The sequence below is a fragment of the Narcine bancroftii genome, chromosome 6 (assembly GCF_036971445.1).
Source record: "Narcine bancroftii isolate sNarBan1 chromosome 6, sNarBan1.hap1, whole genome shotgun sequence".
In the NCBI taxonomy this organism is placed as follows: Eukaryota; Metazoa; Chordata; class Chondrichthyes; order Torpediniformes; family Narcinidae; genus Narcine; species Narcine bancroftii.
The window spans coordinates 48,372,907-48,394,768 of record NC_091474.1 but is presented as its reverse complement, the minus strand read 5'-3'; the positions used below and the strand labels follow the sequence as shown (position 1 = coordinate 48,394,768).

Genomic DNA, 21,862 nt, shown 5'->3' with positions numbered 1-21,862 from the left:
TGAGGTTATTACAGCATCAGTGACCCTGGTTTGAATCTGGCACTGTCTATAAGGTTTTATATGTTCTCCTTGTGTCTGCATTGGTTTCCTTCGGGTGCTCTCCCACAATTCAAAATGTGCAGGGATTGGTGTACTTGAAGGGCATGAGCTCGTGGGCTGGAATGTCTGTAACTGTAAACAAAAATGAAGTGGCGATACTTCCTGTAAACACTCCTGACCAATGGTTTCGGGCCAAAACATCGACTATCCTTTGCCTTATGGATGATGCTTGACCTGTGGAGTTTCTCCTGCATTTTCTGTGTCCTTCTCACCAGGATCCATCAAAGCAAATATACACCATGAAATTTGAAAGCAAAGCTAATTTAAATTCATATCAGAGCAATTGGGCTTCTTGATGCAAATTAAATTAACTTGCACTTTTGAATATCAAATGTCCCAAAGGAATTTAAGATGCATAGCCAAAAAGGAAACAAGCTAATAGGGATATGGGTGACAGTGTAAATAAAAACTGGCATTTAAGGTCTCAATGGAGACTAAATGAGAGGAAGGTGAGGCAGGGAGGATCTATTCTTGAAAAAGAGACCCAACTCAAAGTCCACTGCCCATTTCGCTCTTCTCCAAGGATGCTGCCTGCTCTGCTGTGTCCCTCAAGCTTCTCGTTATTAGCTCCAATTCCAGCATCTGCCATTTTGGTGTTACTCAGGACAATGTCAGGTCACGGGATGTACAATGAAACAAACCCCTGTTATCTGGAATTTAAGCAACTGGCAGCCTCAAGAAACTGGCAAAAAAAAGTGGAAAATAAACGGGTTTAAAAAAGAACGTTTAAAATTGGTGCACCTCGTTTAGTTTGCCAATCATGTGACACACAATCTCAAGTAACCAGAAAATACACTTATCTGGCATCTACCAATTCCCATAGGTGCCGAATACTAGTGGTTTTACTGTATGTAGACACAGGAAGACTACTGAAAACTAGGGTAAAAGAAGGAACACCCTTCAACCATAATCCATCACTCAGTAAGATTGTGCTGATATGTGGCTAAACACCAAATGTCTGCCACAGATCCCAACTGCTCTCAGGTTTAAAATCAACAATCAGTCCACATCAGTTGATGTTTATGGAAGAGAGATACAAATTTACTGCCCTCTTGAAGCACCCCCAACCTTTAATTTCACTGCTGCAAAGCCAAGCCCAACTTTTACACGATGACCCCTAACCCAAGTTGCAATGAATCGGCAACAAAATCTTCCTCCTGCAGAAGAGGGTGAGGTGAGGTAGTGGAGTAAAGAGAATTACAGTGGCATGAAAGAGGAACTGGCCGAACATGATTGGACGGCGGCACCAGTAGGGAAGACGGCAGAGCCACATTGGATGGAATTTCTACAAGAAATGAGGAAGATCCAGGAAAAATACATAACAAAAAGGGAAAATATTCAAATAGAGTGACACGGTTAGTGCCATGCTGTTACAGAGCCAGCGACCTCGGTTCGGATCCTGCACTGTATCTTAGGAGTTTGCACATTCTCCCTATGACTGCGTGAGTTTCCTGTGGGTGCTCCAGATTCCCCCCACCTTCTAAAAACATACAGAGGTTGTGTTAATTTAGCGGCATAAGCTCATGGGCTGGAAGGATCCCTTACTGTTCCGTATGTCTGCATGTATATATGTGTGTCTGTAGGAAAAATGTCACAACTGTGGTTAAAGAGGGAAGTCAAAGCAAAAGAGAGGGCATACAAGGAAGTAAAAAGAAAGGGAAGAAATAGGATTGGAAAGTTTTTAAAAACTTGCCAAAGGTAACCAAAAAATGCATAAGGAGACAAAATGGGATACAAAAGGCTTCTTCAAGTATATAAAGAGTAAAACAAAGGTGAGGGTAGGTATAGGGCCATTGGAAAATGACACTGGAGAAATAATAACGAGAGAGTAGGAGATGGTAGAGGAATTTAATTAGTATTTTGCATCAGTCTTCATTGTGGAAGACATTAGTAGTGTGCCAGATGTCGAAGGGTATCAGGAAAGGGAAGTGAGTGCAATTACTATTTCAAAGGAGAAGATGCTCAGAAATTTGAATGGTCTAAGGATGGATTAGATTTGCAGGCAAGATGGATTGTACCCTTGCGTTCTGAAAGAAGAGGTGGTAGAGATTGTGTAGACATTGGTAATGACCTTTCAGTAAACAATAGATTCTGGCATGATCCTGGAGGACTGTAAAATCGCAAATGCCACCCTACTTTTCAAGAAGGGAGGGAGGCAGCAGAAAGGAAATTATGCACTGGTTAGCCCAACATCAATGGCTGGAGTCGATTTTCAAGGATGAGCTTACAGAGTACTTGGAGACATATGATGAGATAGGCCAAAGCCAGCATAGTTTTCTTAAGGGAAAACCTTTTGGAACTCTTTGAAGAAGTGACAAGCAGGCTAGATAATGCAGTTGTGTATTTGGATTTTCAGAAGGCCTTTGACAAGATGTTACACGTCTACTCAACAAGATGAGAGCCCATGGAATAACAGGAGAAATACTAGTGTGGGTAGAGCATTTGCTGTTTGGCAGGAAGTAGAGGATCAGAATAGTGATCATATTCTGATTGCCTGCCAATTGCTAGTGGCGTCCCACAGGGATCGGAGTTGGGGCCGCATCTTTTTATGTTGTCTATTAATGATTTGGATAATGGTATCAATTGCCTTGTGGCCAAGCTTGCAGATGAGGAGCAGGTAATGTTGACAAAACAGGGAGGCTGCAGAGGACTGATAGATAAGGAGATTGGGCAGAGAAGAAGCAAATGAAATACAATGTTGGAAAGTGTACGGTCATGCACTTTGGTAGAATAAATAAAGGGCAGAGTATTTTTTAAATGGTGAGAAAATTGAAAATACCCATATGCAAAGGGAGTCCTCGTGAAGGATAGCCTGAAGGTAAACTTGCATGTCGAGTCAATGGTGAAGAAGTCTAACACAAGAAGAATAGAATATAAAAGCAGGGATGTGATGTTGAGGCTCTATAAGGCACTGGTGAGACCTTACTTGGGGTACTGTGAGCAGTTTTGGGCTCCTTGTTTAAGAAAGAATGTGCTGACACTGGAGAGGGTTCAGAGAAGTTCAGGATTCTGGGAATGAGGAGTGTTTGACGATAGAATTTATGAGAATGGTTGGGGGGGGGGGGGGCGGGGGAAATCTCATTGAAACATTTTGAATGTTGAAAGGCATGGACAGAGTAGGACAGAGTAGATGTAGAAAAATTGTTTCCCATGGTGGGAGAGTCTGGGACAAGATGGCACAACTTCAGGATTGAAGGGTTTCTGCTTAGTATAGAGCTGCAAAGGAATTTCTTCAACCAGAAGATGGTAAATCTGTGGAATTTGTTACCACAGGCCATTGTGGAGACCAGGTCATTGGGTCTGTTTCACACAGAAGTTTATAGCTTGATTAGTCAAAGCAACAAAGGTTATGGGGAGAAGGCCAGGCAGTACGGTTCAGTGGAAAAATAGATCAGTTCATGGTTAAATGGCAGGGCAGACTTGATGGACTGATTAGCCTATTTTTGCTCCTATGTCTTATGGTCTAAATGGAGAGTTGGAGGGTGGGAAAAGATGGTCCATGTATTCATCTTGAAGAAATAAAAACAAAGCATCATAAAGATTTGAAAGTTACCAAACACCAAGATTTGAAGATATGAATGTTAATGAACAGAAACCAAATATCAGAGGTAGATTTCAATTAAACCTGGAAGGATAGAAAAAGCACACAATTCATATATTACATTTCAGAAGATGATATACTTTAGACCCATTGGAATCCATGTGAACAGACAGAGGGAAGCAGTGTAGAGACAGTTTAGGACAGAAAAAAGTGTGAAGTACAGTACAGAAAAATCAAATGCAAAAGATGCAAAGATTACTGGATTCTAATAGGACGATGAGTGTAAGGGTATTCGAAATAAGGCCCAGTGAACTTGTGGCACAAATCAGTACAACGGCATATGATTTAGTGGCCTTTACAGAAACGTGATTGGAAGATGGAGATGACTGAGAATTAACTATCCAAGGGTATCAGATAATTTGAAAGATAGGCAGGAAGGAAGGGAGCACTCTGAATTAAGGGATGAGATCAGCATCTTAGTGAGAGATGCGAGTAGCAGAATGTTCAGTCCATATGGGTAGAGATTAGAAAAAGTAAAGGGAAGAAAAAAAATCACACGTGGGAGGAAAAAAAAATCACTCATGGGAGTTGTTCTGAGGCCAGTTAAGAGCCTTTTTTTTTAAAAAGAGATGAATTAGGACCGACAATGATGTTACCAGAGTGAAGTGAAATGGAGATTCTGATTTGAAGGGGAAACACCAGAAGGTTTACATTGGCAATGTATTCCTTGCTTCGGTCAGGGAGTTATATAAATCAAAACAAATATGGGAGTCAGACTTGAATATTAGTATTGGTGACAAGAACTGGTCTGACTTATGTCAAGACTGCATGACAAATACAATTAACGAAGATAATAATCTGGTGCAATATAAATTAAATTCAAATATATTGGATATATATTTTAGATGCAGTTAAGAAACAGGAACCTTTTTACATTCCACTTGGCCATGCTCTAAAGGGAAATCCTTTTGGGAAAATTTAAGAATTTTGTTGGATCATATTATCGGGAAACAATTACCACAAAGTCCAGAAATGTTTCTCCTAGGAGATGCTGTAAAATGAAACTGTCCAAGGATCAATTAGAATTTCTTAAAATTGCATTGGCGGTGGCCAGGAAATATATTGCGGTTACTTGGAAGTCTGATTCCCTTCTGGACATAGAGATCTAGCCAAGAAAAGGAATTAGATCCTAAGAACTGGATACTAGACCTCGAAAGTCCATTTTCTCTTCTTTTTTTTTAATTTATTTTCTGTTTTCCTTTTTCTTATCTATCTTTTCTTTTCTTTCTTTTTATTTCTGGGTTTTCTTTGGGGGGGAAGCGGATGGGATTGTTTGGAGATGTGGACAACTTGTACAATTTTGTTTTTCATTTCAATTTACGTATTTAAGTAATGATTATTTTGGATGCTTGTTGTCCACAAATTTAAATATTCAAAAAAAAAAGGAAGAGGAGTGAATGAATGAATGACAAAGGGAGCGGGTCCCTGCAGAAGGAGGACAGGAGAGGGGAAGATGTGTCTGGTGGTGGAAAGGGCAGAGGATGATACATTGGATGCGGAAGCTAATGGGGTGGTAGGTGAGGACAAGTGGAATCCTGTCCTTGTTGCGTGTGGGGGCAGAGGGAGACCAAAGCAGGTCAGGACAGGTAATGGAGGGTTATGCGGGTGAGGGCCGAGTTGATGATAGTGGAGGGGAAGCCATGTTTTTTGAAGGAGGAGGCCATCTCAGATGGAGCAGAGTAAGGAGCACAGGTTAAGAAGTAAGAACCCAGAGGTGGATACAGGTCAGAGGGTAGAGTAGTAAAAAAGCTGTGAAGTAATGGGGGGATAGCAGGGAAGAGAAGGGGGGAGAAGAGGAAAGGAGATGGGAGATAGGGAAAGACAGAGGAAAGGTTGTATAAGCCAATCAAGCCATCATGTGCATTTGGGAAAATGCTTGAACCTATCATTAAGGAATAAATAGCAAGACAATAAGATATGATTTATTCAATATCACGGAAGTCAGAAATAGTCTTAGGTGTGGAAAGATGGCACGCAGAACTTCAAGGTTGTATACCATTAGAAAAGATTACTTATAATCTGCAAGATAAATATCATGTGTTTTGGAAAATATGGCGCCCATATTTACAAAATGTCGGTTTGCATGTTTAATAGGCTCTCTGAAGACCTCACTTCTTGGTAACCTCCAATATATTTATAGTATAAATGTTTTATTTTTTTGGCATTCTCCAGTTTTTCTTTTTTTAGGGGTTGGGGTAGGGGAGGTGGGAGGGTGGGATGGCGGGGTGGGATTATATATACCACATGTATAATTTTTTTTGAAATAATTTCTGGAATTGAATGTTATGTAATTATGAATGCCATCTAAAATTTATAAATAAAATAATGAAGAAAAGGTATATTGATTCCATTAGGCAGACGCTGCAGTGATTCAGGAGGGCAGGTCCCATTGCACAAATTTACTGGAGTCTTTTAAGCATTCAACAAGTCTAGTGGACAGAGGTGCACGTTGTATACTTGTGACACATAAAAGACCATCCATAGTATAAGGATGCATGGAGTTGTTGGAAATGCATTAGTGTGGATACAGTATTGGCTAACCAATAGAAGGCAGAGAGCTGTGATAAAATACTCAGGTTTAAAATTGGCGGACCTCGCTGTTAGTTTGCAAATCCACCACTCTAATGCCAGGCGACACGGGTTCGAATTTAAATTTTGTAAGTAACAGGAACTACCTGATTAAAGAAAACTACGGGTTCGAATTTAAATTTTGTAAGTAATGGGAATTACCTGATTAAAGAAAACTACATAATGAAAGATTACAATACTGATTGTTTTTTCAAAATACTTTACATTTTGCACCAGCTTTTGTCTTTTAAACGGTGCATTCTTAATGCAGGTCTATTAGTTGGGCATTGAAATAGTGAGTCTCAGTCAACGAAAAATTTGTATATCCGACATCCGCGATCCCCTTAGGTACTGGATAATCGGGATTCTACTGTACTATTTTGGAGGTGACGCAGAGGAGGTGGATTGCAAACGTGAGGGGGAGGTTAGCTTATGAGGAAAGTTGCCTGAAACTCTACTTGCTGAAGAAGAACGAGAGAGCATATGGAAACAGAAAAGTATGAAAGGGAATGATAAACAGAGGCAGGAAAGTCATTTCCATTTGGCAGGTGAGACTGAAAGTAGGGGATGTAGCCTCAAAGTTCAGGGAAGGAAATTCAGAATGGAGATAAGGAGGATCCGATTTTCCCAGACAATTGTGAATCTGTAGATTTCTCTGCCTGGGAGGCAGTTAGCTAGATTTTTGCATAGTATGGGAATTAAAAGTAATGGGGAAAAAGCAGCTTGGTGGAACATTACACTATGAAGGCCAAGCACTCTGAAGCCCAGACATTTTTTAAGATAGGGATTCAAATTCTCATTGCTTTGATTATCAGAAAATGTTGCTTATCACAAAGAGAACGGAATTAAATCACGCTGGCAGCCACAGTTTAAAGACATTAAATGGTCACAGTTTATCATGGTTATATCTAACCTGTCACTGTAATTACTGGCTACATGCTGGTAAGGCAACTACCCAAACTCATTTGATTAAGGCAGTTCGTCAAGAGTGAACCACAACACCAGAGAACAACTTACAAAACTACCAATGTGGGGTTAGTGCGAGGAATGAAAAATAATAAATGACAAAACGTAATGGACTTGGTGTTGACAGATGCCCAACCTCTGTAACCCTGAACATTTTGTTGCACCAATGTCCTCATCCAAACATTCAATGGTAAGCACATAATTCCTCACTTTTGGCAAACTCTCGATTACCTCTACTAGCCGAAGATGAAAATCTGAAACATAATCCAATCGAGTAATTTCAGACAGAGATATGTGGAAATATCATTAAGGTATCCTGCTAATCATGGAACGAGCTGGTCTGTGAGGTGCCCTGGACATTATGCATCTTTCTTGGGCTGGAATGTGTTCAATGGGTTTGTGGGCAGTGCTTATATTAATTGTCCAAACACAATGACAACCTCAATGCTAATTTGATGCCACTGCTGTTAAATGGCATCAATGATGTGGCAAAATCTCCCAGGAGGAATAACCACCTCTTCCTTCCCAACTGTGCTATTTAAACTGATCATCAATCACTTATTAATTTCTTGATAATCAACTAAAAGAAACCTTGATCATGAAGGAGGAATACTTTCTCTTATTTGGAGAAATTAACTTTCACAGGTTGAAGAAGATGCTGCAGCTGAAAACTTCAATATTTTTCCTCCCACTCATGCTGCTTGACCTGCTGAACTCCTCCAACGGAATGTGTTTAGCTTCAGATTCTAGCATCTGCAGTCTCTTTTATCCTTGCTATTGTCAGAAAACAGAAGAACCTTTGGTACATGAAACACAAAGCAATACAACAGGCCCTTTGTCACACCATGTCTGTGCTGATATCCAAATCAAACTAAGATTCTCTTGCCTCTACATGATCTGTATCCCTCCATCATAGTGTCTATCTAACATTACTACTATATCTGTTGCTAATCACTACCCTTGGCAGCCTATTCCAGGCACCAACCACTATCTCTGTAAAAAACGTGGCAAGCACAGCTCATTAAAATCTCCCTTCCTCACATCACTTTAAATCAGGGGTGGGCCACCTTTTTTTTAAAAACTCACATTGCACCCTAAGTAATCCTTAAGTGCTCTGTGATTGGAAAGAGATTGCTTAAGGTGGGATGTGAGTGGGAAGGGAAGGGTGAGAACCACTGCTCTAGACCCAATTGTTACTGAAATATTTTGCTTGAGAAAAATTGTCCATTGCCCAGTTCTTTTGGAGTTAAGAAACCGTGCACATACCGAGTCGATGAGGTCGATTTAAACAATGGTTTTATTATCCTGTCAATGCCTCTCATAAATTTAGAAACATCAACCAGGTCACCTCTCAGCTTCCAACGCACCTCAGAAAAGCTCGTCCAACTTCCCCTTATTGCTCCTACACTCTAATCCAAGCAACATCCTAGTAAACTTCCTTTGTACTCCTTCCAAAGCCTCCACATCCTTCATGCAACAGGGTGACCAGAATTGTGTACAATATTCCAAGTACAGACTAACCAAAGTTTTATGCAGCTCCTTACTTTTGAACTCAATGCCCTGACCAGAGATCCAGCGCACTACCTGGCTTCTTTACCACCTGTTCTACTTGCGTGGCCACTTTCAATGGGCTATGGACCTAGACCTAGACCCCCAGATCCCTCTGCACATCAAAACACTTAAGAATGCTCTCATTAACTGTATACATCCCCAACATTTGTCCTCCCAAGTGCAACACCTCACACTTAACTATTTTTCTGACCATTTCAATAATTGATCTATATTCTTTTATCCTCCACTATTCTTGATGTCATCTGCTCATTTACGAACCCACTCATCCAAGTAATTTACTCAGATCACAAGCAATCTTGATGAACAAACTACCATTCAGTTCACTACCGCTTTATCCTCCATGGAACGGCAGGTACAAGAAGAGCAGGATCAGGAAGACAGCAGGGGTGGAAAGAGCAGGTATCATCTCCCAGCTTTCCTAACTAGGAGATGATACCTGCTGCCCTGCAGCAACTGGCAAATTCATGCCCACCCAATTCTCATCCAGTCCACCAGCCTCCCCAACATTTGCACGCGCCCATATCAGGGGTTCATAACCTGGGGAGGCCTGTACTGGAAACAACCTAACCAATGAATAATCAAATGATATTTTCCATTTCCATGTTGAGATAAACATCCACATTAATGATGGATAACTCTTGTATTCACATGGAGCTGGATAAGACAGACGTGCCTTCACATGACCATTTGGACTCACCATGGCCGGGTTGCTGGCCCTGGGATGGAAGGACACTCTGTCCGAGTTCACCGTTCAGCCACAGCTGCATCCGGATGAAGGGTTCACGGCCTTTTTGAGTCAGCTTACTCCACGGCTTGGGTCTTGACAGCATGTCACTCACACTCCCCTGGGACAGACCCAAAACCTGGAAAAAGGCAGAGCACAGCACAGAAAAAAAAACAAAGCAATTCATAAGTTATTGTGTTTCTCTCAGTTTCCTTTTTGGTTTTGGTAATAGAACATTTTTGTGCTACATCGTGCTCCATTTATAAATATGGAGAATGCACCAAACCATTATAAATCATTTTGGGATCTCAAAGCAGTTTGAATGAGTTACTATCCAGATTCTGGGTCATGATGTAGACAACAACAATGACAGCATTGATTTCCTAACAATAAATTTAATCTTTGATGTTATTTGTCTCATAATTTCTCATGATTTTTGAGCATGTTTAGTTTCTTTAAATCATTTCATTTCCTTCTGTGCCACATTTGATAGTGTATTCCAGGATGTATTTATTATGAGAAAATAATGATCAAGCTGCCCATTATACAACTATCTGGGTAATATATAAACAACAAACTTTCTAAAGGATCCTTTCAATTTTATTTTTAAATAGAATAGACCGTAGAAAGCCTTCAGCCTCACCTGAATTTAGTGTGAACAGATAGCACCTGTTTCCAGGAGTGACAAGAGCAAATACCACAGGACATTGGTTTAAGGTGAGTGGAGGAAGGTTTATGGGAGGTAAGTTTTTTTTTTACACAGAAAGTGCTGGGTGCCTGGAATGCATTGCCAGGATGGTGGTGGAGGCTGATCCAATAGGGGCATTCAAAAGAACTCTTGGGTAGGTTCAATGATGTCAGAAAATAGAGGGTTATGGGTGTGAGGTTGGGAAGGACTAAACTTTTGTGGAATCGGTTTATATCATGGAATGAAGGGCCTATGAATCAACCCATCACTTGCTAGTTCTTGTCCCACCCTTCCTCCTCACTAATATCAAATGATCAAACAACCACATGAAATACAAACCAGGAAGGAGTCTATAATCCAGATTTAATCTCACACTATTGCAAAAGCATTTATACAATGGTTCTGGACTGGAAATTGTCTGTTAACAAGAAAATGGACATTCTTAAGAATGAATTCGGGACTTACCGGTGCTGCTCCTGTGCAGATTGCTCCACTGTAGTCATTTGATGTGGCCGGTGAGGAGCTGAGAGGTTGTGTAGTCAGACGTAACACCTGAGTGATGACAATTAGAATGATAAATAGTTCCCTTCTAAGTGTTATCACACTGGTGCTATGACATTGTTTGAGAAGCCAGAACCATTGTATAATGGAAACCACATTGCTAATGTGGGGATAGGAAGTTTGTTTTTCACAGTTCCACATTTAGTGGTCAATGCAAAAAACAAACTCCTCGAAGTTCTCATCTGCTCGAAGCAATATTGTGGCTAACATGTCCAGCAGTGAACAATATCAAACACTTCCTATTTGAGATGCTAAGCATAAATTTTCAGCAAAGACAAATGTTAAATGTTGGCTCTGGCTATGACCAATCTGTACTTAATGTGCAGAAAGCTCAGATAGAAGTCATCTGACAAATAACCTCACATTTGAGCCAAACTGAGGCAATAAAAGGACATTTAAATATCTTTCCACTCAGAACATTAGCACCAGCAATGAGTTGGCTCAATGGGAGTACACATATACTGGAAGACAAGCCTTCCTTTGTTTTTCTATATCCCATATTGTGTTGAGAAGCATGAAACCGACTGTGGGATGTGTGCATTCAGAACAATTTCCGATTTCCAAAAATGTGGAGGCTTCAATTCTACATTTGTTCAAGTTGATTTGTGATATTTGCAATGGAACTTTTGGGTTGTCAGGCAAACATTCTGAAGCAGGCCTGGGTTATATAAATCCAAGCGTTCAACATGCAGAGCAGTTGAAATAATTGAGCTGTCATAACTAACATGTTAACTGTGCGAAAATTAATATTTTAGTGAAGGTATAAACTGACTAAGGACAGAAAAAGACTTAGTGAGAATTGGGGTGACACGTCTAGTGTAGCGGTTAGCGCAACACTGTTACATTGCTAGTGATCGGGACCGAATCCCACACTGTCTGTAAAGAGTTTGTACATTCTCTCCATGTCTGTGTGGACCTTCCCTGGGGGCTCAAATTTCCTCCCACTGTTAAAAACGTTCCAATCTGAGTCCATTCAGTCCATGGTCTGGTCTGGTCTATAAGGATCCATTCAGTCTGGTCTGGACTATCTGGGACCATTCAATCTGATCTCGTCTGCCCTGTTTTTTGAACTACCAGAGTTTACTTCTCCATGGTTTGGTCTATCTGGGTCCATTCAGTCCATGGTCTGGACTAACTGGGTCCATTCAGTCCATGCTTTGGTTTAGTTGGGTCCATTCAGTTCATGGTCTGGGAAACTATATGGGTCCATTTAGTGAATAGTGTGGTCTATCTGGGTCCATTGTCCATGGTCAAGACTGGACTATCTGAGTCTATTCAGTCCATGGTCTGCACTGGACTATTTGGATCTATTCACTCTGGTCTGGTCTGGATTATCTGGGTCCATTCTGTCCATGGCCCTGACAATCTGGGTCCATTCAGCCCATGGTCTGGCCTGGTCTATCAGGGCCCATTCAGTCTGGACTGGACTATCTGGGACCATTGTGTTTGGTTTGGATTACTTGGTCAATTCAGTCCATGATATGAACTATCTGGGTTCATTCAGACTATGATCTGCATTATCTGGTTCTATTCAGTCCAAGGATTAAATTATATGGGTCCATTCACTTTGGTCTGGACAATCTGGATTAATGTAGTCCATGGTCTGGTCTGGTCTAACAGGGTCCAATTGGTCTTTGGTCTGGTCTATACAATCTGTGTCCATTCAATCCATATTCTGGTCTATCTCATTCCATTCGGTCTTGTGTGATCTGTCTGTGTCTAATCAGTCTGGGCCATCTGGCTCCATTCAGTTCATGATCTGGCCTGATCTATTTGGGTCCATTCAGTCTGGTCTTTCTGGGTCCATTCAATTTGGTCTGGATTATCTGGATCCATTCAATCCATGGTCATACTATTAATGCCACTGCATGCAGGATTCCCATTTCTCCATGACTTTTTAATCCCTGTAACTGTTCTTTCCTCATTTTCATTACCTTTACCCCAGTTCCTGCCCATCGTGTAAACAGCAAAGGCAATCTAAACTTAAACTTCCATTGTTTGGGATGTGGGAAAAAAAAGGAAGCACCTAAGTAAACTTACACAGTCACGGGTAGAACATGCAAACTCCACAAAAAGAGCTCCAAAGGTTGGGATTGAACCTGGATCATTGGAGGTATAGGGCAGTGGATCTACCAGCTCTGCCACTGCGTGTGATGTCTGGCGGAGAATGTAGTGGATCTGCTGCCACGTGAATATAGGTGAATTAGATCTCGATAATGTAGTTTTGAAATCAGAAGCCAATTTTAATACCAGAATTTATGTTGAAAATAACAAATTATCATCACTTATATGCGAATAATGTTACCTTTGTAATCAGTTAATAAAAATTTACTGTCTTCAAAGTGATCTGAAACAACCTGTATCAGTGAAGGGGCTTCAATGTACAAAAATGCCCCAAGGTACCTCAAAGCTTTGTGAGGAGAAACAAAACAGTTTGAAAGAGACAACAGGAAAGAGAGCATTGCGGGCCTTTGCCCCTGCCTCAGCTAAGTTTGGACTACAGGTCCTTCTGCTACTGGACATGGAGGGGCTGTGTCAGGTTGGTGGTCCATCAAACAATAGAGGGGGTGGAGGCTTTCAGCTCAGAAGATCACAGGGGAGGCAACGGTGCGATGCAGACAAGAGAAGTGTGCAAACAGCTATGTATGGAGCCTGAATGTAAAGACTGGATGACACAAAGAAAGGAACGATCTTATGCATAATGCCTCCCTTTGAATTGATAACTTTTTTTAATAATAAAGTTTAGTTTTGTAATTAAAAAGAGGGACTCGAACCCTTTGTTTGAGACTGCTGCTGATATCTTAACTTGCCCCAAATCTCAATCACCTATGAGAGGATGGTGATTGTACAAGTTGATTCTAATAGCATTGGCAGAAGTATGATTGATGTCCTGCAACATGAGTTTAGGGAGCTAGGTACATGTTAAAAGAGCATGACAATAAAGGCCACAATCTCTGTATTGCTTCTAATTCTACACGTTGGAGAGTAAAGGAAGAGAAGGATGAATCAGATGAATGTGTGGCTAAAGAGATGGTGTAGTCGAGAGGATTTTGGGTTCTGGATCAGTTTCTGTGGAAGGTGGCACAAATTGTAGCTCAGTTGGACGGGACCAAAATCCTTGTAGGAAGATTTCCCAGTCCATTGGGGAAAGGCTTAAACAGTGAGCAGGGCTATGATGCTCATAGAAGTTGTTCAGATGGGGAAGTACATTCACTTGATGAAAATAAAGTGACTATGTTCCAGAAGCAGAGCAGGATAAGTGCACAAGGGGATACAAAGCTAAATTTCATCCAGTTTAATGCAGGAGGTCTAACTAATAAGGTAGAATTGAATGGCTTGCTTACTGCATGACACTAGCACTCCTTTGCTTCAAGACCCACGTGACTCCTGCAGCCTATACTCCAATGCCCAGTGCTCCTCCAGTTGCTGCACACTCCTGACATAAATTCTCAGCCGGGTGCAATGTCTTCAGCTATACCTGTCAAGGCTCTAGAATTCATTCCCTTTCCTCTTCATCTCCCCCTCCTCCTTCACCATGCTGCATCAAATCCCAGACTTTACACAAACATATTTGGATGTCTCTCCATTGGTTGGTGCCATTATTTTGTTTGATAATGATTCAGTGGAGTATCTTGGGTATTCTAATGTTAGAAGTACTACATGGTTTATTGTGGTTGAATAACCATTTTTTTAAAAAGTTTACCTTTTCTCCAAAGATCCTCTGGCAAATCCCGTTTTTGGCCAACTTTTCCTTCACTTGTCGTGTCAACTCAGCTGTGTCCACCTCCTGGTACATGTAGATCTCATACTGCTCCGGTGTAAGTGGTGGTACAGAAGGCTTATGTGGTTTTGAAACAGGAATAAGAGGCGAAGAAGGCAGTGGACTGCTCTGTGGGGTCACACTGCTACTAGCAACCACCGTTCCCAAGTCAGATGCTTGGGAATATGGAGATTCTGCGTTTTGCCAATCCTTCCAATGGTCAGAGGAAGCAGACCCCTGTAATGGGTTTCGATCAAGTCTGATCGGATTAGTAAACCTTTCTCTTCCACTGCTGTTTTCCTCTACTCTTGCATCTTCTGAAAAGATTGAATTTCTTCTGTCTGGGCAGACTGTGTTCCACCACTGGTCTCTCCATATACTAACTCGTCCCAGTTCATTCTTAACTTGCTTAAGCACATTCTGTGGTGTTTCTGTGAGGCCACGGTGTTCTGAAGTGCACGAGTCATGGAGTGGTTCTTTTTGTACCCCATGAGAAGTCTGTGTTGCAGTGTTACCGGAATCCATGGTGGAAGGCTTTTTTATGGATGCCAATGAAGAAGAGATTGATGATGAAGACGATGTGGTTACTTTGGATGAATGAAGGTTTACGTCAGCTTGACTAACAGGCATAGGCTTCAACGTAGGCTCAAGGCCTGCCTTCTGAGCTTCCATCTCTCGCCGGGCCTGTTCCAGTATCGACCAAATTGCTTCATCTGAACCACCACTGCTGGATGGACAAGGTGGCTGAGTCGAATCAACTGTAACATGCAAAACAGACCAAAGTGGGCACGGCATTCACCAACTCTCTGCACCTTCCTCTGAATTTTTGCCATTATGTCCAAGATCATAAAATGAATTAGATGAATTGGCAAACCTGCCAAAGGAGAACAACGCTAAAAGTGCAACTCTGAATACTAATTGCTCAGAATACATGAAGGCAAGGATGAATACGGCTTCAAGGAAGGAAGCAGAGAACAAAGCTCTTTTCATCATAAATTCTCAACAGTGTCAATAATTTTATATTTGGAACAAAAAAAAGGAAATTGAGAGTTTAGGGCTGAAAAAAGGAGAAATTTCTTCACCCAAACAATTAAAACCCTGGAATGTTTTCCATGGGAGGGCCACAGATGCTCAATCACTCAGTAAATTCATTACAAAGATATTTGGACATAAAGTTAAGCATGTTATGTGCCCAGCACAGCAGGAGGACAATTTTAGACAACATGCTTCAGAGGTCAAGATTTCTACTTCTACTCCTATTTCCAATATATATTTTCCATATGGAGTCAAAGAAGTATTTTTTTAAATGGATTCAGGGGGATGTTGTGCAAGTCACAGGGATGCTGACTAGTTGATGTTTTAATCTGGAAGTTAAAGTTTGGGTGCTCAGCTGTCTAAAGGGACTATGTTGTGCACCTTTCCACTACAGTTTCAGGCTGCACTCACCCGTTTTTTGCACCTGTAGTTCTCTCTTAGCTTGTTCTAGAATAGATTTGATGGCCTCATCAGAGCCGGCCTCAGGGGTTCTGATCCGTGTCGTGATGTTGCCTTGAGACATAAAAAAGATCACTTAATGCTGAGAACGTTACCTATGGCAGACATTCACTTACAATTTACCAATGTGTGTCCATAATCATTCAGTGCATCTTCACAATAATAGCTGGTATTTAAATAATAGATTTTGCCTGCTTCATTAATCTTTTTGACCATGTATTTTTTTTTCCCTTCAAATTTTGCAGAGGGATCTGGACCTACTGGAAAAATGGGCTACAAAATGGCAGATGGAAATTAATGCTGACAAGAGTGAGGTGTTGCATTTTGAAGAAAAAACCAAGGTAGGACAAACATGGTAAATGGGAAGGCACTGAGGAGTGCAGTAGAACAGAGGGATCTGGGAATAAGATGCATAATTCCCTGAAAGTGGCATCACAGGTAAATAGGGTCATAAAGAAACCTTTTGGCATATTGGCCTTCACAAAACAAAGTATTGAGCATACAAGTTGGGATATTATGGTATAAGACATTGGTGAGGCCAAATTTGCAGCATGTGTGCAGTTTTTCTCACCTGACTACAGGAAAGATATTAATAAAATTGAAAGAATGCAGAAAAGATTCACTAAGATGTTGCCGGGATTTGAGGAATTGAGTCACAGGGTAAGATTACACAAGGGAGGACTTTATTCCCTGCAGCAAAAAGAATAAGGGGAGTTTAAGTTGAACTTTACAAAATTGTGATGGTATATACAGAGAATTGCAAAAAGGATTTGCCCAGTATGATTAGGTGAGATACAAACCAGAAGACATGGATTAAGAGTGAAAGGGGAGGTTTGGGTAACATTCAGGGGAATTTCTTTACACAGTGAGTGGTGAGAGTGAAAAGGAGAATGTGGGTTCAATTTTAACATTTAAGAACAATTTTGTTATATACATGAATGGGATGGGGTATGGAAGGATATGGAATGGGCACAGGTCAGTGGGACGAGGCTAAAAAATAGTCTGGCAAAGACTAGAAGGGCCACAGGGCCTGTTTTCCGTGTTGTAACGTTCTAGTATTCTAAGTATCACTCAACGTTTTCCCACATTATAGCAATCAATTAAGTACATTACAACTCCATTTACCCAAAATGTTCTGGATAGGGCCTACATCTGATAAATGATTTTTATTCGGGGAACCCGTCATTTTTTAAAAACAGGTCAGTAGCAACAGCAAATCACTTGTAACAGTGTCTAAACAACAACAAACAACAAGGGAAGGCTTTTTAAGCATTAAAATAATGTTTAATTCTCACCCCCTAAAAAAAAATGCTGGCCACCGTGGATCAACAAAATGAACCCATCGAGGCCCTGCGAGCCCAAGGTTCCCACTCCTGCTGGAAGCCTGAGGTCTGCGCTGCTGCCAGAAGCCCAAGGTCTGCGCTGCTGCTGGGAGCCCAATGTCCGTGCTCCTGCCAGAAGCCTGAGGTCCTACTAGGGGCCCAAGGTCCACGCTGCCGCTGGAAGCCTAAGATCCTCGCTGTCACCAGGTGCCCGACGACCCCACTGCCGCTGGGAGCCCAAGGTTTGTCCTGTCACCAGCAGTCCAAGGTCCCTGCTTCCGCCAGGAGCTCCAAAAACATTTTGGATAAATGAGGATTTCCAATTTGTTTCGGATATCCTCATTTTGGATAATCAGAGTTCAACTGTATTGGTTCTTTGCCAGATCCTTGATTGACCCTCATGAACTAACCTGGATGCCAAATGAATTTAATACTATGTATCTGCACTCGGACACTGGGAAAAACAAAATAATTCGGCAAAGGAGTAGAGCATTTCCCATATAAAGTTGCTCAGGGACAGTTCAGTTATTTGATGTTATGAGGGAGAGAGAACTCTATGTAGTGGGAGAGCAGAGCTAGGTCGAGGCAGCTTGTCAAATAGTTGCTGCACAACCTGTCCTGTATGGTCTGTGCCTGTGCTTTAACATGGAACAAATCTACAATATTACATTGAAGTAAACAATCATAGAAAGGACTGTCTGAACTTTTGCCAAGTCATTTCTTTTTTGCTCTGGGATAACTGTTATGTATTTTTTGTATTATTTGTTTTTTTTAATCATTGTAGTTAAAGTCTGCATGTGCTGAGATTGGTGGAATACACAAAGGTTTGGGAGAAAATCAACAAGTTGCAGCATGAGCATAAAGGGATGCTTTAGTTGCTTTGATGGGTGGGTTTTTTAAACACAAAGTATTTGTTGAGCTGCACCAAGAAAGAATTTTGGTACATGGGTATGTATATTGCACAATGTGTATGACAATAAACTCATTATCAATATGTCTGACACTTTCTTATTCTTCAATATAGATGCACCTGTCTCAAACTAGTTCACTTTTTTTTTAAGCAAGACCCATGACAAATTCCAGGGCACTGATTTAAGGTGAAGGAGGAAAGATTGATGAAGAACCAGAGGGTACCCTCTTTACACTCAGGGTGGTGGGTGTGTGGAAAAAGCTCCTGGAGCTCCCCCTGCTCTAATTGTTATACATCTATGATTGTGTGGCTTGCTATGATAACAAAAGGATCTACACATTTACTGACAATGCCCTGGTAGTCGGTTGTATAAAAAGGGACGATTAGTCAGCCTACAGAAGGGAGATTGAAAACTTGGCTGAATGGTGCACTAACAACAACCACACACTCAATGTCAATAAAACCAAGGATCTGATTGTAGACTTTAGGAGGGGAAAAACCAGAGGTGTACAATCCAGTGATCATTGGGGGAAACAGGGGTGGAGAGGGTGAGCAAATTTAAATTCCTAGGGGTCACTATGTCAGAGGACCTTTCTTGGACTCAACACATGGATGTCATCGTGCAGAAAGCACGTCAGCGCTTCTACTTTCTCAGAAGTTTGGTATGACATCTAAAATTTGGCCAACTTCTACAGACATGCAGTGGAATGTGAGCTGACTGGCTGCATCATGGCCTGGTATGGGGACACCAATACATCTGACTGGAAAGCCCTGCAAGAAGCAGTAGACACAGCCCAGTACATCACAGGCAAAACTCTCCCCACCATCTGGAAAATCTACATGGAATGGAGCAGCAGAAGTCATTAAGGATCCACACCATCCAGGACTTGCTCTGTTCTCATTGCTGCCAACAGGAAAGCGGCATACATGTCACAAGACCTATACCACCAAGTTCAGGACCAGTTGCTAACCCTTCCACCACAGACTCCTTAACAACAAATTCAGGGACTCATTTAAGGACTCTTACTTTGAACATTATTTATTATTGAATATTTAATTTCTGTATTGCAGTCAGCTTGTTTACATTTATTTACATTTCCTTTTTGTATACATATCTTTGCTTGAGTAGTTTCTCACATGACCGCTAATTTGAAATATTGCCTGGGCCGCAGGGAAAAGAATCTAGGGGTTGTGTGTGATGTCATGTCTGGTCTCTGACATCCCTCCTAATGCTGGGCAACCAGAACTGTGCACAGTCTTCATGACATCCTGCATGAGGACCTCTTTTTGAAGAAAGGGCTTAAATTTGGACCCTTATACAAAACGTTGATTTTCTTCTCTATTTACTCAAGATCCTAACCTCTACAGTTATTGCTTTATCTCACTTTATTCCTCTGTCCCCATCTAAGACAAATTAATATCTGGTATAAAACATAATTACAGTTTTATCTTTTTTGGAGAGCCCTTCTCCGAAGAGGTTTGAGGGAGAGGTTGCATTCCTCTTCGGAGAGGAGTAAAACATGAAAGTCTGCAGACATGAGGGTTGAAGTAAAACACAATGCTGAGAAAACTCAGCAGATCAAACAATGTACTTTATGTAGAAAAGTTAAAGATACATAACCAACATTTTGGTCTTGAGCCTTGATGAAGGGTTCAGGCCCAAAATATTGGTATGCTTCTTTATCTTTCCTCTTCAGAGAACTTGGATTTTTTCCTGAGCATATTCTTCAAGATTTAATCTTGGGAAATGATCCAGAATCCTCCAGTCCCATGACAAATACTCTTGAGGAAGGTGGCTGCTGACCAGCACCTTTGATTTCACATTTTAAACATTCCTTTTAATACATTCTGAAGTTGATATTTTGTTAAGAAAATTAAAAATAAATCACCTCATGCTGGAAACCAGACAAGGCTGGAAACATTCAGTAGACAAGGCAATATAAATGAAATTTAGAAATACAACACAATAACAGGCCCTTCCAGCCCACGTGGTTCCCAAATTAACCAACAACCCGGGTACGTTTTGAAGGGTAGGAGGAAACCGGAGCACCCAGAGGAAATCCATGCAGACATGGGGAGAGACAGTGCTGGATTTGAACCTGGGTCGCTGGAACAGTAATAGAGTTGCAATAACCGTAATTTCTGTGGAAAGAAGATTAGAAATTGCCTCAGGTCCGAGACCCTTTGTCAGATTAAGAGAAGGATTCAGAAAACCATTAAAATTGTGCCCCTGACTGCTATGAAACCTGCTTCATTCATATCAAGGGTTTTAAATTAGAACCTGCAATACTCACATTGTTAAAATTTCTGTAACACATTAATCACAAGGTACCTGAGCATCAGTGAAGATGTTTATTCTCTGAAGGTTTTGACTGCACACCAATGTAACCCTCATATCACAAACTAGTAGCCAATCAACCAACAGATTTATACTGCCCACAGAATAGGGCCAGCACCCGTCTTTTCACATCGAAGAACCACAGAAGTCCATGCTCAATAATGCATGCCCATTTTCAGCATCCCAGATCACAAGGGGATCAGAGGACCAGTGCAAGAGAACACCATCCCCATCGAATTGGAGAGGTCTGAGAGAGGACCACAGTGTCGGGCAACCAAATGGTGTGGGCTCCAGGGATTAGTAGACAAGGACAGGGCACCAGAACAGGAGAGCACCAACTCTCATCGAATAGGAAAAGTCTGGGAGAGGTGGACTGAGGTGAGGAAGGGTTGACGGGCAGATGGAGATGGGAGGGGAAGGGTGGGTCGGGATGGGGACGCGGGGAAAGAAGGTAGATAGAGATATGGAAGATGGGAAGGTGGAGATGGAGATGTGGGGAGAGGAAGGTGGGTTGGAGATCTGGGGAGGGTGGAGATGGAGATGAGGAGTCAAGAAGAGAGACATGGAGGAGGAGTGGGTGGGTATAGAGATGTGGGGAAGGGGATGGGTGGAGACATGAGGAGGGGTTGGGGTTGATGTGGAGGAGAGGAGGGTGGGGAAGGAGACACAGGCTGTAGACTGAGGAATCTAAAGAGAAGGGAAGGTGATGAGTGTAGCCATTTTAAGAAGGACTGAGGCAGATGAGGGCAGTAGAGGGGAGGGGATAGCGAGAGGGTGATGTAGCCAGGTGGGGGAATGGTAAGACACTGGGTAACTTGGGGGAGAGGATGGAATGGGGATGTGAGGAGAGCAAGAGGGGCGATGAGCTGATGCAGCCAGGCGGGGTAATGGTAAGACACTGGGTAACTTGGGGGAGGGGGTGGAATGGGGATGTAAGGAGAGCAAGAGGGGATATGAGCTAATGCAGCCAGGCGGGAGAATGGTAAGAATGGGAGGGGGTGGAATGGAGATTTGAGGCGAGCTGGGGGTCAGAAGGAGAGAGAAATTGGAGAATGTCTGCAACTTGATAACATCAGATATCAGAAAACAAAAAAAAAATCAACTCATAGAACAGCTATACTTTAAGGACACATTTAGTTCATGACACAAAATTACACTGCTAACAAAAACTGTCAGAAATGAAAACTGAATGCCAAGAGTCCCATCAAATTATATCAACTCAAAATATCAGTCAATGTGTAACAGACAGATTTGTGCCA

The 21,862-nt window shown here is 41.6% G+C and overlaps 1 protein-coding gene across 15 annotated transcripts in view; it reads right to left on the bottom strand.

Moving 5' to 3' along the window:
• The window catches only part of LOC138736062 (protein CASP-like), a 525,702-nt gene that overhangs the window by 148,019 nt on the left and 355,821 nt on the right, over nucleotides 1-21,862 (bottom strand). For 11 of the 15 annotated variants that reach the window (XM_069884929.1, XM_069884921.1, XM_069884920.1 and 8 more), the window contains 4 exons: nucleotides 15,986-16,087; nucleotides 14,483-15,297; nucleotides 10,684-10,770; nucleotides 9,504-9,669 (listed from right to left, as the gene is read on the bottom strand). The exons of 2 other annotated variants lie outside the window; for them this stretch is intronic. In XM_069884929.1, coding sequence (XP_069741030.1) covers nucleotides 9,504-9,669; nucleotides 10,684-10,770; nucleotides 14,483-15,297; nucleotides 15,986-16,087 — 1,170 coding nt within the window. The remainder of the gene's footprint in view (nucleotides 1-9,503; nucleotides 9,670-10,683; nucleotides 10,771-14,482; nucleotides 15,298-15,985; nucleotides 16,088-21,862) is intronic. 2 more of the 15 variants (XM_069884923.1, XM_069884928.1) reach the window with 1 other exon arrangement.